Source organism: Anneissia japonica, unplaced genomic scaffold, assembly GCF_011630105.1.
Source record: "Anneissia japonica isolate Jap-2015-1 unplaced genomic scaffold, ASM1163010v1 scaffold288248_len282104_cov177, whole genome shotgun sequence".
Lineage (NCBI taxonomy): Eukaryota > Metazoa > Echinodermata > Crinoidea > Comatulida > Comatulidae > Anneissia > Anneissia japonica.
This window is the reverse complement of record NW_022738837.1, coordinates 4254-16267: the sequence shown is the minus strand read 5'-3', so window position 1 is coordinate 16267 and position 12014 is coordinate 4254. Positions and strand designations below refer to the sequence as shown.

The 12014-nt window shown below is 31.8% G+C and overlaps 1 protein-coding gene across 1 annotated transcript in view; it reads right to left on the bottom strand.

The window, feature by feature from the left end:
• LOC117117838 (pleckstrin homology domain-containing family G member 7-like) overlaps positions 1 to 12014 on the bottom strand; it is a 16037-nt gene continuing 4023 nt past the window's right edge. The window contains exons 4-12 of the mRNA XM_033262312.1: positions 11733 to 11828; positions 9835 to 9936; positions 8418 to 8528; positions 7604 to 7778; positions 6064 to 6176; positions 4960 to 5133; positions 4061 to 4223; positions 2834 to 2931; positions 1 to 2126 (exon numbers count right to left, since the gene is read on the bottom strand). Coding sequence (XP_033118203.1) covers positions 2019 to 2126; positions 2834 to 2931; positions 4061 to 4223; positions 4960 to 5133; positions 6064 to 6176; positions 7604 to 7778; positions 8418 to 8528; positions 9835 to 9936; positions 11733 to 11828 — 1140 coding nt within the window. The 3' untranslated portion in view covers positions 1 to 2018. The remainder of the gene's footprint in view (positions 2127 to 2833; positions 2932 to 4060; positions 4224 to 4959; positions 5134 to 6063; positions 6177 to 7603; positions 7779 to 8417; positions 8529 to 9834; positions 9937 to 11732; positions 11829 to 12014) is intronic.

The following is a 12014-nucleotide window of genomic DNA, read 5'->3' as shown; positions in this document are numbered from 1 at the left end:
TAAGCTTTCATATATTTGTATTTTAATAGATTTCATTTCATTACAAACAAGTAAGTAAGGATACTCCGTGGGTAAAGTGTAGCAAATTTTCCAAATTATATGCAGCAACCAACAATATAAAGTTAGACAATAGTGTATAACTAACTGCAACTTGTTTTATGGCTCACAAAATGGCAAGTATAAACTTGAATATTGATCTGTTTAAAAAATGTAGACCTACTGTCAATTATACGCATTATATGGTTATCTTCTTTGTACTTAGATTTGATTGTAATTAACATTTTTTGTAAATATATATAAAAATAAAAATAGAATATCGTCCAGCGATTTTCATTTTCCATATTATGGTATTAGTAACACCGATTTGTCATTTTACTTTAACAATAAAGATATATTTTACAAATGTACATTATTTCTCAATTTAAATTAATTGTATTAATGTCACATATTTTCCAGTATACCATTTCTTTTACCATTTAATTCAACATATTATTGGCTGTTTTGTTTGTCATTTAAATATTGTTCAATTATGAATAATGTAAAGATAAATAGATAAATAATATAATTAGGTAATTTGCTGTTCTAAGTAAACCACTATTAGGGGTCTATCTCTTTCAAGTTCAAATTTGTATAAATTACAATGTCAAGAGTATTTCATCAACATGTAAGGCCGAACTTTAGATTTGCATTGTTGCGATGACATGTTGTCTTCAGTAACTTCCGTAAGTCTTAAACCAGCGGCACGTATATATATACAAAATAACACACACTGTATTTAGTTAAAACCAACTAATCAGAAGAGACAAACACTGAACTTTAAAAAACAAAGATAAATAAAATCTGCAGAATAAACCAGAAAATTGAGATTTCAGAGTCCTGCTCCGGTTGTCAATTTATGTCCGCGTAGTAATATATTGGTGTATTAAGTGTTTAGATTTTGTCTGGCTCTGATTCGACCAGGATGTTATTCTCTTCATGGAACTATAAATAACAAGCTGTATGTTCTCTTGAAATTAATCTTTTTTTTGTGGAACTGTGAGTACCGTAATGTGTATCTTATTCTGCAGTGGTTAATTGCAACCGACAATGAATTTTGAATCATAATCTCACCAGGTCCACCAACTGAATGAAGAATTAGTAGATTATTTTTGAAATACCAACTTAATTTTAGTTAACTATCTACAAGTACGATTAGTAATGCACTATTTTAGTAAATCAGATAATATATTACATATATTTTCCGTGCAGGATGTGAACTACTTTTAGGAATAGAAACGGGAACAAAATAGGATAGTGAACAAAATTTCAGGCTGCTTTCTTGAAAATTGCCGTAGCCATCCTAACCTTACATTCGTATTATTGTTTCAACAAAACAAAACGGATGGCATCTAATGTTTAATGAAATATGCTTATCAGGGAGGTATAAACATACTTTTATACCTCCCTGATGATTACTGTCTGTGTGTGTTAAAATCTAAAGACTACTATTCATTTTTTTAAATAGCTGATTTATATAGATCAGAGGGGGATCAAATCACTTATTCAGATTTTACAAATGTTTTATTGTTTAAGTATAATGATTTATTGCATATTAGTTTGTAATTAGTGTATATTTTATTACAAACTCGAATTTTCCGCTGTATAATGTCTGAGATAACTTTATAAAGTTTTCTCAGATAAGGGTAGGGTTGGAGTGTCATCATCACACAAGTGCTGTATAAACAAAGTGTGGATTATACCTTCCTATTTATTTAATTGTTGTTCGGCTCAACACAAACAGTAAAGTTTCAACCACAGAGAAATTATGTTTCGTCTAATTCTACGAATTTGGAATGTCATTTTATGAGATGGGTATTCTTCAAATAATGTTTGAAACACAAACTCTTACAGATTTATACATAAAACTAGACAACATTTATAACAGGTTTAGTCGTTTTTGTCTTCATTGTTCCAGTCCAACTTAAACTCATCCACATTGAATCGTCATTGCAGCATTATATTGTGTTCTGGTTTCACATTTAGAGAGTTTTCTTGCGATCTTTAGTTCGTCTTTCTTCGTGGTGGCTCTCTCTCATCTGTTCTAACCGTGTCTTCCTTGCTTTGTTTAGCTCCTTAATCCATGTTTGCTGAAAGATATACAAATAACAGTGAATTATTTTAAATGGTATTTTGTATTAACATTTTTGATTTGCTTTCTCTGGTTTGGTGCACACTGTACGCTTCATAGTTTAAAACGTTTGCATAAAGTATGCGTTAGTGGTAGACTGCACCTGCTAAAACCAACATCAGTTGTTCGCAGAAGCTAAATTATAAATATTTTGAAGTTAGGCAATGAAGTGCTAGTGTATCGCGTTACGTGTTTCACCGGACCGAACTAATACATATTATTATTGTAATTGTGAGGTCACGGCATTATCTTTGTAATCGAAAAATTGATAAACCTTAACAGAGCTTAAAGTTGCCCCTTATCGAATGATTATGCGGAAAATTATAACACGATTTTATGGATAAGGCTTTACATATCTAAAGTCGATCACATTGAAATCGTTTTTTCTTCATGACGCTCCTTGCGTTTCTTGCGTCACTTTCACTTTTAGGCCACTTAAACACTACCGGTATCCATTAAGGTTCTGACTATTGTGGTCAGGAAGTTAAACTATACTCTGACCATTCACGGCCGATAGGTAGGCCTACCCCAGTTTGCACTGCTGACGGGTTGTGTCACCCTATGTTTCAACCTAAGAGGCTCGTGTTAATTGGCTTAAAAATGATTTATGGTAACATCAGGTCTAAATTACAAAGTTAACAAATGTATAGGCATAAGCCTACTTACCTTACTGTGTTCGTTTGGTGTCATAACGGTGTATACATTAATTATTTGTTGATACCGACTGGTGTGCATCATAACAAATGCAAATTTCATACCACTTGCTGAAAAGGAAAATTTAAAAGCGTTGCATTCATTATAAGACTATTAAATATATTTATATTGTTTTTAGAATAATGTGAACATAAATTATAAGTGTAAAAGTGGTTTAGGTGTCAACATTTTTAAACTTTTTTTTTTCTTTTTTTCAATATTAAAATATTTAAATATGTGCGTGCAATGGGAAGTACAGTAATTAGTTAGCCTTTTGAAATCAAGTAAACGAACAGTCATTTGGTCAAATTGAAATTTCAGTCGAGCCATCCATTCAATCCAATATTCGTTTAATCAATTGGTCAACTTATGGATGAACTAACCAATTAATCAACCACCCAGTCAATTATAAAACCCAACCAATCAATGAACCAATGCTTTCCAATTATTAATAGCACCATAAAGTCATGTTTCCTTAAAATCGTTACACTGTCGCTACAGTGTTTTACGTGCAATCGTTGTACTGCGTAGGAATCCCCGACGCAATCGGGAAGGCTCTCCAATTCGACCGACCAATCAGCATTACCGAAAGCTGTTGGCGATAGCGTGTAGCGATTTTATGGAAACCAGGCTTTACAAAGCAACATATTTTGACTCAAATATATTATTTTGCAATTGTTTTCACCCATCAAACGTTCTTAATTAGTCAATCCAAAGCTGATGTATTAAAAGGTGGCAAAAGTTAATGTTTTACAATAATATACGTATGTCAATAGTTGAACTGACAAAATTTTAACTTGTTTTTAATTTAATATTTGTACCTAATATTATAATTATGTAGCTACAAATTGAGTAAGTTTTATATACAAGTTTGAGGGAAATTTATTGTATCTTTATAGCAAATTAGTCATCAGCCAGTATGCTTAAGATAAAAATTCGGTTAGCTTTGTACTTGAAATATGTGGGTGTATATTAAGTGATATATCTGTTTTTAAGATGTATGTTTTTTTTTTAATCGAGTCAGTCAGTATGTCATTTAGTCGGTTACTACCACTTAAGACATCAATTAATGCTAGAATCAATCAGTAAAATAAAGTATTAATAAATAATGTAAAATACAATATTGTGAAAAAAAAAACGCAATTAGAATGTTTATACCAGAAACAGCAGACACACAATGATTCGAAAATATTTACGTACCTTGTGCTTGTCTTGAAGTGACTTCCACAACGTCTAGTCTGTCCAGTGGAATGGGTTGTTTTAAAACGTGAAACATCATACCATCCCTTCGTCTTGGCACAGGGGGTGTGTGAGTTTGCTGCGACGACAACCTCTCGAAGGGGCTGACTTTCTTCTTCGCATCCTTTAAATAAAGAAAATAATAACTGTGAAAAACATATTCATTCTTCGCATATCTGCAAGATTGGCACCAATTTAACTTTTGAACTTCTTAGTCCTATATTATAAGCCCATTTACTCTATGTAAATTACAGATTTCAATTTGAAAATTACCTGACAAATAATACCCTTCCTGTAGTATTTGTACTACCTGTAACTTGGATGAAACAATTTTCTTCGGAAAATTTTTAATAGTTTCCATCTGTGTTTCATTGAATTTACTTGATTTCAATGGGTAATTTAAATTGACCCAAATTTCACCCCAGTAAATAAAACTTATTGGCTAATTATTTTTATGCCTGTTTGGTGTGGAGAAATACTAGTTTGGTGGTTAAGATGCTTGTATTTAATCCCAGGTTACTGGGTTAAATTTTCAATGATTTTATTTTTCTTTAAACCTTAGAATGAGTCTTACCTAGAGGCTTTTTATATGTTTATAATGGTTAGTGTTCATATTTGTATTATGAAAGAATACTTATTATATAAGACATATTCCCTTTTAGAAATCCTTGACTTATGTTCCTTAATCAATACAATGATAACAATCATTAAATACCCGGTACATTTATTGAAATGAGATTTTGTTAAGATTGTTATGCCCAATGCTTTAAATGCCGTATATTTTTACATTACTTTTACTTCTTACTTTATTATTTTCGCTAGAATATATTACAACATATTTCATGTTTGCATATTTATACCTTTTTGATTTTTGTCATGAGGAACATGTCGTCGAAGATAAATGCATAGATGTCGACATTATTTCCACTGTCGGAAAGAATTAATGGACCTTCGTAGATAAGTGCCCTCTTTGTGCCAACGAATAAACTGCTGAGAGATTTCCGTGTCTTCTCCAACAAACTGTTCTTCAGGAACTAAATGAAGAAATAATGTATTTTTATGGACATGCAGTAATGGAAAGAAAGCATTTTATTTCAATAAACCGAGGCAAGTCTGTATAACTGCGTTTTTTTTTTGTTTTTTTTTAAACCTATCTTTACACTGTAATTAGCCATTAGTGGAGAAGTGGCAGCACGCCTATTGATTAAAAAAACGTAATATTCTGACGCACACCCTTACACCCACCAACACAAATACATTCAAATACATATATATCAAAGAATACTGGAATAAACGCCTATCTAAATATAAAATCTGTCTCTTATACAGATCTGTCTTGTAGTAATGCTTCATACCATTAGAAGAGTGGACTTTACCATAACCAGCGCGAAGGTGGGCAATGCACGAAGCTGTTGTATATTTGTTTCATATTTTATTTCTTTCTTTTGTTGTCTGTATGTTTTATTAATTCTCGTATGTTGGAGCCCAATGGAAATAAGCCATACTTTTGGCTTTTTTGTTCCCTAGTCTTACATCTGGTCTGTTTAATTTAATTTTATTTTTTTTAATGTATTTTATGTGAATATGTTTCTGCGTATCTAAACATAATTAATTTAAATCAAATCAAATTATAGTTACAAAATGTATATGTAATATAATTGATATTTATAATTAAAAATAAATTGATTAGTTTCTAAATTGTGTTATTAGGAAAATGCGTTGTCCTTTTAAGGCGTCTTAGTCATCAAGATGCTTATTCTAAGCTCAGATTAACATTCTGTTTTTTGCTTGTGTATGAAAGTGTGTGGGTGTGTACAGTATTAAAAATCTTTGTATTGTATTATCTTTAGGCCTAAGTTATTTAATCGAATCATTCCGAGTACATGAGTGTGTTTATGTCCGTGTAGAAAGACATAAGAATTAGACGGCCAATTGCATTTTGGTCAATATACATCCGGTCTTACCTCGGGGAACAATGCCTTTGTGTCCTGGTCATCTATCGACCACGTGATCATATGTTGCAGTTCCCTCATTCGTTCAAAATTTGTCAGCCAACGTACCTTTCCTTCTAATTCTCCTGCGAAAAATGTAAATAAGTAACACATAAAAAATAACTAAAAACATATCATGACGATTACTGTATTATTTTTGTATTTCCTAGTCATTAATAATACAATTATTATCACATTTATAGATAATGAAAACTTTGTGTAATTATATTTTAAAATATGTTTTCTATATATAAAATATTTAAATATGATAAGAAAAACTACTACATAATATTTGTAACATCTGTATCGTATCAGATTAGTTCGCTGGTTACAATTATTAACCTTCCACTTGCTTGTTGAGTGTGTTACCTCGTTTATTTTTTATTTATTTATTTATGTGGTTCGAACCCTCAACAACTAGTTTCACAACCTGAACGGAAATCGCTCCGCCAAACCGATTTCCTCGGTTTCATAATAATAATTATTATATTAGTTTCCCGGAAAATCTTAACTAGCATTTATCGATGTATGTACCTTCACTCTATACACTAAGTGGTCTGGTAGTTATTAACTGCACGTGTTGATAGTCAAGACATATAAAGAATAATACTGCTTATAACTCTGAAAGCATTTAATTGCATTTGTTGAACTTTACAATAGTAACCAAACATCAACTATATTTGTTTCCAACATACAACAACACTATCAATTTCAGACAATAACACGAGTATGACTATTTGTCTATACGTATTGACATTTGACATAGCAATGCGCACTTGAAACCACAAGATAGCATGCTGTAGGCGTAGCCTATTTCATTTGCATAATTCTCCTGATATACACAGGCCTAGTTCAGACTAGTTGGATAAACCCGGCTCAACTCACCGGGTTTATCCACCTGCCAGTCTGAACTAGGTGGCTTATCTCAAGCCGGGCTGTGTTCCTATGTAACTAGGCCTGGCGTGCCACCGTGTTTGTTTAACTTTTCTAAGCCGGGCTTTAATCGTTGCGGGGGGGGGGGGAGCATTCAATTACGTCGCTGTGACTACTTGCGAACGTTTCGCGAGCAATGTTTTGAAACACGTTTCCTGGTAACGGTTCATTATTATGCAAATTTTGGCGCCTGGCTAATCCCGCTAGTCTGAACGCCCGGCAAAGTTAAGCCGGGCTTAACGTTGAGCCGGGCTTATCTCCAAGTCTGAAAGTAGCCATAAACATTTTAGAGATAGTAGGCTTACCGTATTTGTCAACTTTACAATCAGGGACAATTTATTGTAACTTACTATGAATCAGTGATTATAATACAGTATTTTTTACAAGTCCCTTACTTGGAAATGTTAGGCCTATCTAAATATAAAATAGGCTCCCAGCGGGAGTTCCGAACGCTATTCGATTGTCAATCGCCCCTTACCTCGTGGTAGTACTGTACCCATCATGCCTAAATCGGATTTACCCTTTACCACCATCTTTAATTGCTACATCATGACATAGTGTCTACGCCCCCGTTACATACCTAGAGCAGATTTGACAATAACAATAGTGCCAGTAATAGCTCCTTGATCAGCCGGACTCGGTGTTCTTTTCAGTATATCGTTTAATAATATTGGATACTTGGTAATTCTTTGAATTGGCGCCACCAGAAAGTCCGACAACTGTAGACGTTTACACCGTGGATTTTGCTCACACCACTAGTGTAAAAAAGACAGATAGTATAAGGAAAAAAATGAACATGACAAGAATGTTTTGTCAAAACTCAAGTTAATCCATCACTGACTTGTTGAAGAGGTTCTTCAACAGGCATTCGTTTGATGAATTGGTAAGATATTAGTAAATAAAAAAATCACGTAGCTCGACAGTATAACTTCGTCTTTAATGTTGTTAACACTACATCAATTCACATTATTTTTTTTTATCACGTTTTTTTTTGTATTTTTGTGAACTTGCTTTTTATAACATTGTATACTTAAAAACTGACACGCTGAACTATATAATAGTCTGACTGGCTATGTAGAAAATGAAGTGTTATATAAGGATAATTCCCTTGCACAATTCGTAGGCCTATGTTTTGACCTACAGATAACACTTGTTTTATAGGCAAATCTTTAATCCGATGCTTATGATGGTTCATCGGGGTCGTAACGTTGCTAGATTATAATAGATGGGCCTATTGTTAGATTAAAATTTGGTTATATAATTACTCAAGTTTTAGTTAATTATTACTTCAGTTTTTGCACACCAATGCCAATCAGTTTTGACGTTATGTTGTCAAAATTTCAATATTCTAATAACAAAAACCACAGATATATATAGTTACAGTATGTTCTTACCCTGATTACTTCTTGGAAATCTTCGCGCTTCTTTAAAGATTCTAGGTAATGGAGGGCATTTGAGTAGTTCATACAATACCGCTGGTACGGCGGACACACATGACTATCAAACTAAAATAAGAAATATTTAAATCATCATAATTAATCATCCTTATAAATGTTTATGGTATATATTGAGAACAATAAATAATAAGGAAAATATGTACTTTATAAACAAAAATATATTCAGATTGAAATATTTTAATGAATTCTATAATAAATTAAAATTAATTTACTATTCTTCTGTCTATTCGAACCAATAGGGAATCATCACCACATAGAGGCTGAGTGAATTATTATTATTAATATTATTATTACTATTACTATTATTATTATTATTATTATTATTATTATTATTATTATTACTATTATTATTATTATTATTATTATTATTATTATTACTATTTTTATTATTAATATATAAACGTACATTCAGAAAGCAACAAATAAGTAAACATAAAGATACCTATAAATATACCAGTTATAATAGGCCTATGGGAAAGCCACATTTGACAAACAACTATAGTCAGAGAAATGTCAATGCAGTATTAGCTAATAATTATTATTTTTTTCGTATGCTTTCAGTTAAATGGTCATTCGTAAAAACAAGTGAATTTGCATTTTTTTGCGTAATATTTTAAGAACGCCACACCGTTATTTTAATCCCGTTATTACTGAATATTAGAAGGGTATCTGCTGAATATAATGTTGGCTAATATGTGCTGTTGTGACGCAAACACGTCGAATACACTCAATCAGTCGTTCATTGTGTAGGAGGCACTATAGCAGATTCTAACAGCGATCTTGTTAGGCCTAATCCATCATTAAAGCACATAAGAATGGACTTTTGGAACGATGGATTGGATATAGTAAATGTGATTGTTTTGCAATTTCATTTCAAAGAAGGAGAACATTCATAGCTGGAAATAACGTTATTTTAAAAAAAAATTTGAGACATACCGGTATCGGATCAAGTCATAATCGGAGTTCGTTGACTTTTGTTTCATTCTTATTCAATTGTTAGTTTCAATTAAATTATATAGGCCTAGGTAGTAAGAGACAGTATATATATCGCTATGATCATTTCTGGCTCTTGATATTATCAATTCTGAAAACCTTTTACTGCAGTATATGCTTATGCAAATTCATAGAAATGTTTTTGCCCATACGTAACCTCAATTGTAAGGTGTATGTCTTGATAGTGCATTAAGCGTATGTCGTGTAATTTTATACGTCAGTAGTTTAAAATATAATGATAAAGACAATCTTTGCTAATGGGTTTAGCAAAATGGTTGCTATCTTAGTAAATTCATTTTGCATAGTATAGTAGCATAGGTTGTAGGCGTTGAATACAAGACGCAGACTTTTCGTGTCTTACCATTGAAAATGCCGAAACGACCCAATCTGGCTGACCAAACTCTGTTTTTGTTATCCTCTTCCTTAAAATCATAAACAAATCACTACAGAAAGATTCGCTCACCTGAAAGAGATAGATGGTTATAAATAATATAACTGTCAATTCACTAAAGTTAAAAAATTAATTAATCAGTTAATTAATTTATTTTTGAGTAAGGAACCTTAAATCCTCTTCCTTAAAATCATAAACAAATCACTACAGAAAGATTCGTTCACCTGAAAGATATAGGTGGTTATAAATAATATAACTGTCAATTCACTAAAGTTAAAAAATTAATTAATCAGTTAATTAATTTATTTTTTAGTAAGGAACCTTAAATCCTCTTCCTTAAAATCATAAACAAATCACAACAGAAAGATTCGTTCACCTGAAAGATATAGGTGGTTATAAATAATATAACTGTCAATTCACTAAAGTTAAACAATTAATTAATCAGTTAATTAATTTATTTTTGAGTAAGGAACCTTAAATCCTCTTCCTTAAAATCATAAACAAATCACTACAGAAAGATTCGTTCACCTGAAAGAGATAGATGGTTATAAATAATATAACTGTCAATTCACTAAAGTTAAACAATTAATTAATCAGTTAATTAATTTATTTTTGCATATTGTCATGAATATTTTAGGCAGAAATGACGATAATGATAATGACGTATTCGTTGTCGTTTTCGTAAGGTTGCGAAATCTGACTAATGTTATAGCCTAACGTTTAGGAGCGATGCTAATGAAAACCTTATCACTGAAAGCATTACATGATGAAGACGTCTAAGAAACTTACAGATGGAATTTGTACACATAAATACAACCACAATCTATCCAAGCCCTAGAAACAACCGATGGATTCACAAAATCTGAAAATATTGCTAACCGTATAACAATAATATTAAACATTGTTTGGAGACTGTAAACGTCCTTTTTGTGCCTTTACAACATGTCCAAATAATTGCTTTCAACCGGAGCTCCGAAGAGAAACACAATAATTTGATAGTGTTCTTTTATCTTATGGTATTTACATCTTTCGATTTGAGTGGTAATTTTAGACGAAACATATCTGAAACATGGTGCAAAAGGTATCGATTTCATTCATCTTGCTATATAGGCTTGCTGCACTTTAAAATAAAGTGGAAACATCTTCAATATTATTAATAGAGTATGGTATGGCTCATTGCATTAATATATCTCTCTATAAAAATTGATCATCTGACAGCTAATCACGTGATGTGCTTTATCCAATGAGATTATTGAAAATAAATATATCCATTGCCATGTAGATTGCACATCTGTTCTCGGCGTGCCATAAAATTATACGATTGGTACGTTGTCTCATTAATTATCTAAATAAATTACCTGGTAGTTTCAAAATCGTATGTTTATTTTGAAAGTCAGAGCTTAATAAACAAATAAAGCGATGTGTCTGTGTTTGTGTTTGTTATAGGCCTATATACCGTAAAGAATAATAGAGCTAAATGACGCTTTATAATATGCGGATGATTATATTATTCAAACTAATTAAATTCTTCCTTGCTATTAATAGGCCTAATTCTCTTTTAATCTATTTCTGGATAAAAAAAACATATTTAAAAAATGCATCTTAAACATACAATTGTCAGTAACTCTAGTAGCCTCTGACTTAACCTTCAACATAGACATGTGCACATAAAACTAAAAGATGGCTTATCTATCGTCAACGACCAATCAATCAGAGAGAGGTATGCCAAGGGTTAGAAAGAGGTACTCCAAGGTTAGAAATATGCGCATGCCCCATAGTACGATTACGCTGTCGTTTTGTAGGACTTTAGCAATGATATCCAACATGCAGGGAAAAGCGGAACAAATTCATGCCTAGTAGTCGCTTACCTGACATAGAACATCAAGGTTTGCAAATAACTTGGCTGGCTCGACGTACATTAAGTGATTCTCACACTGAACTGCTTTTAATGTTTCTTGAAATACCTACAAATGTTAAACATTTTGGATCCTTGTTCAGAGACAAATAAGTAATAATGATTAAAATACGAAGTTCATTTATTTTATTGCCATATGTATATATATATTGTGTGTGTGGTACGAAACTAAGTAGGCTAGTAATAAAATGTCTAATCAAAGCTACTGTTGAACCTCGCTTTATATATATATATA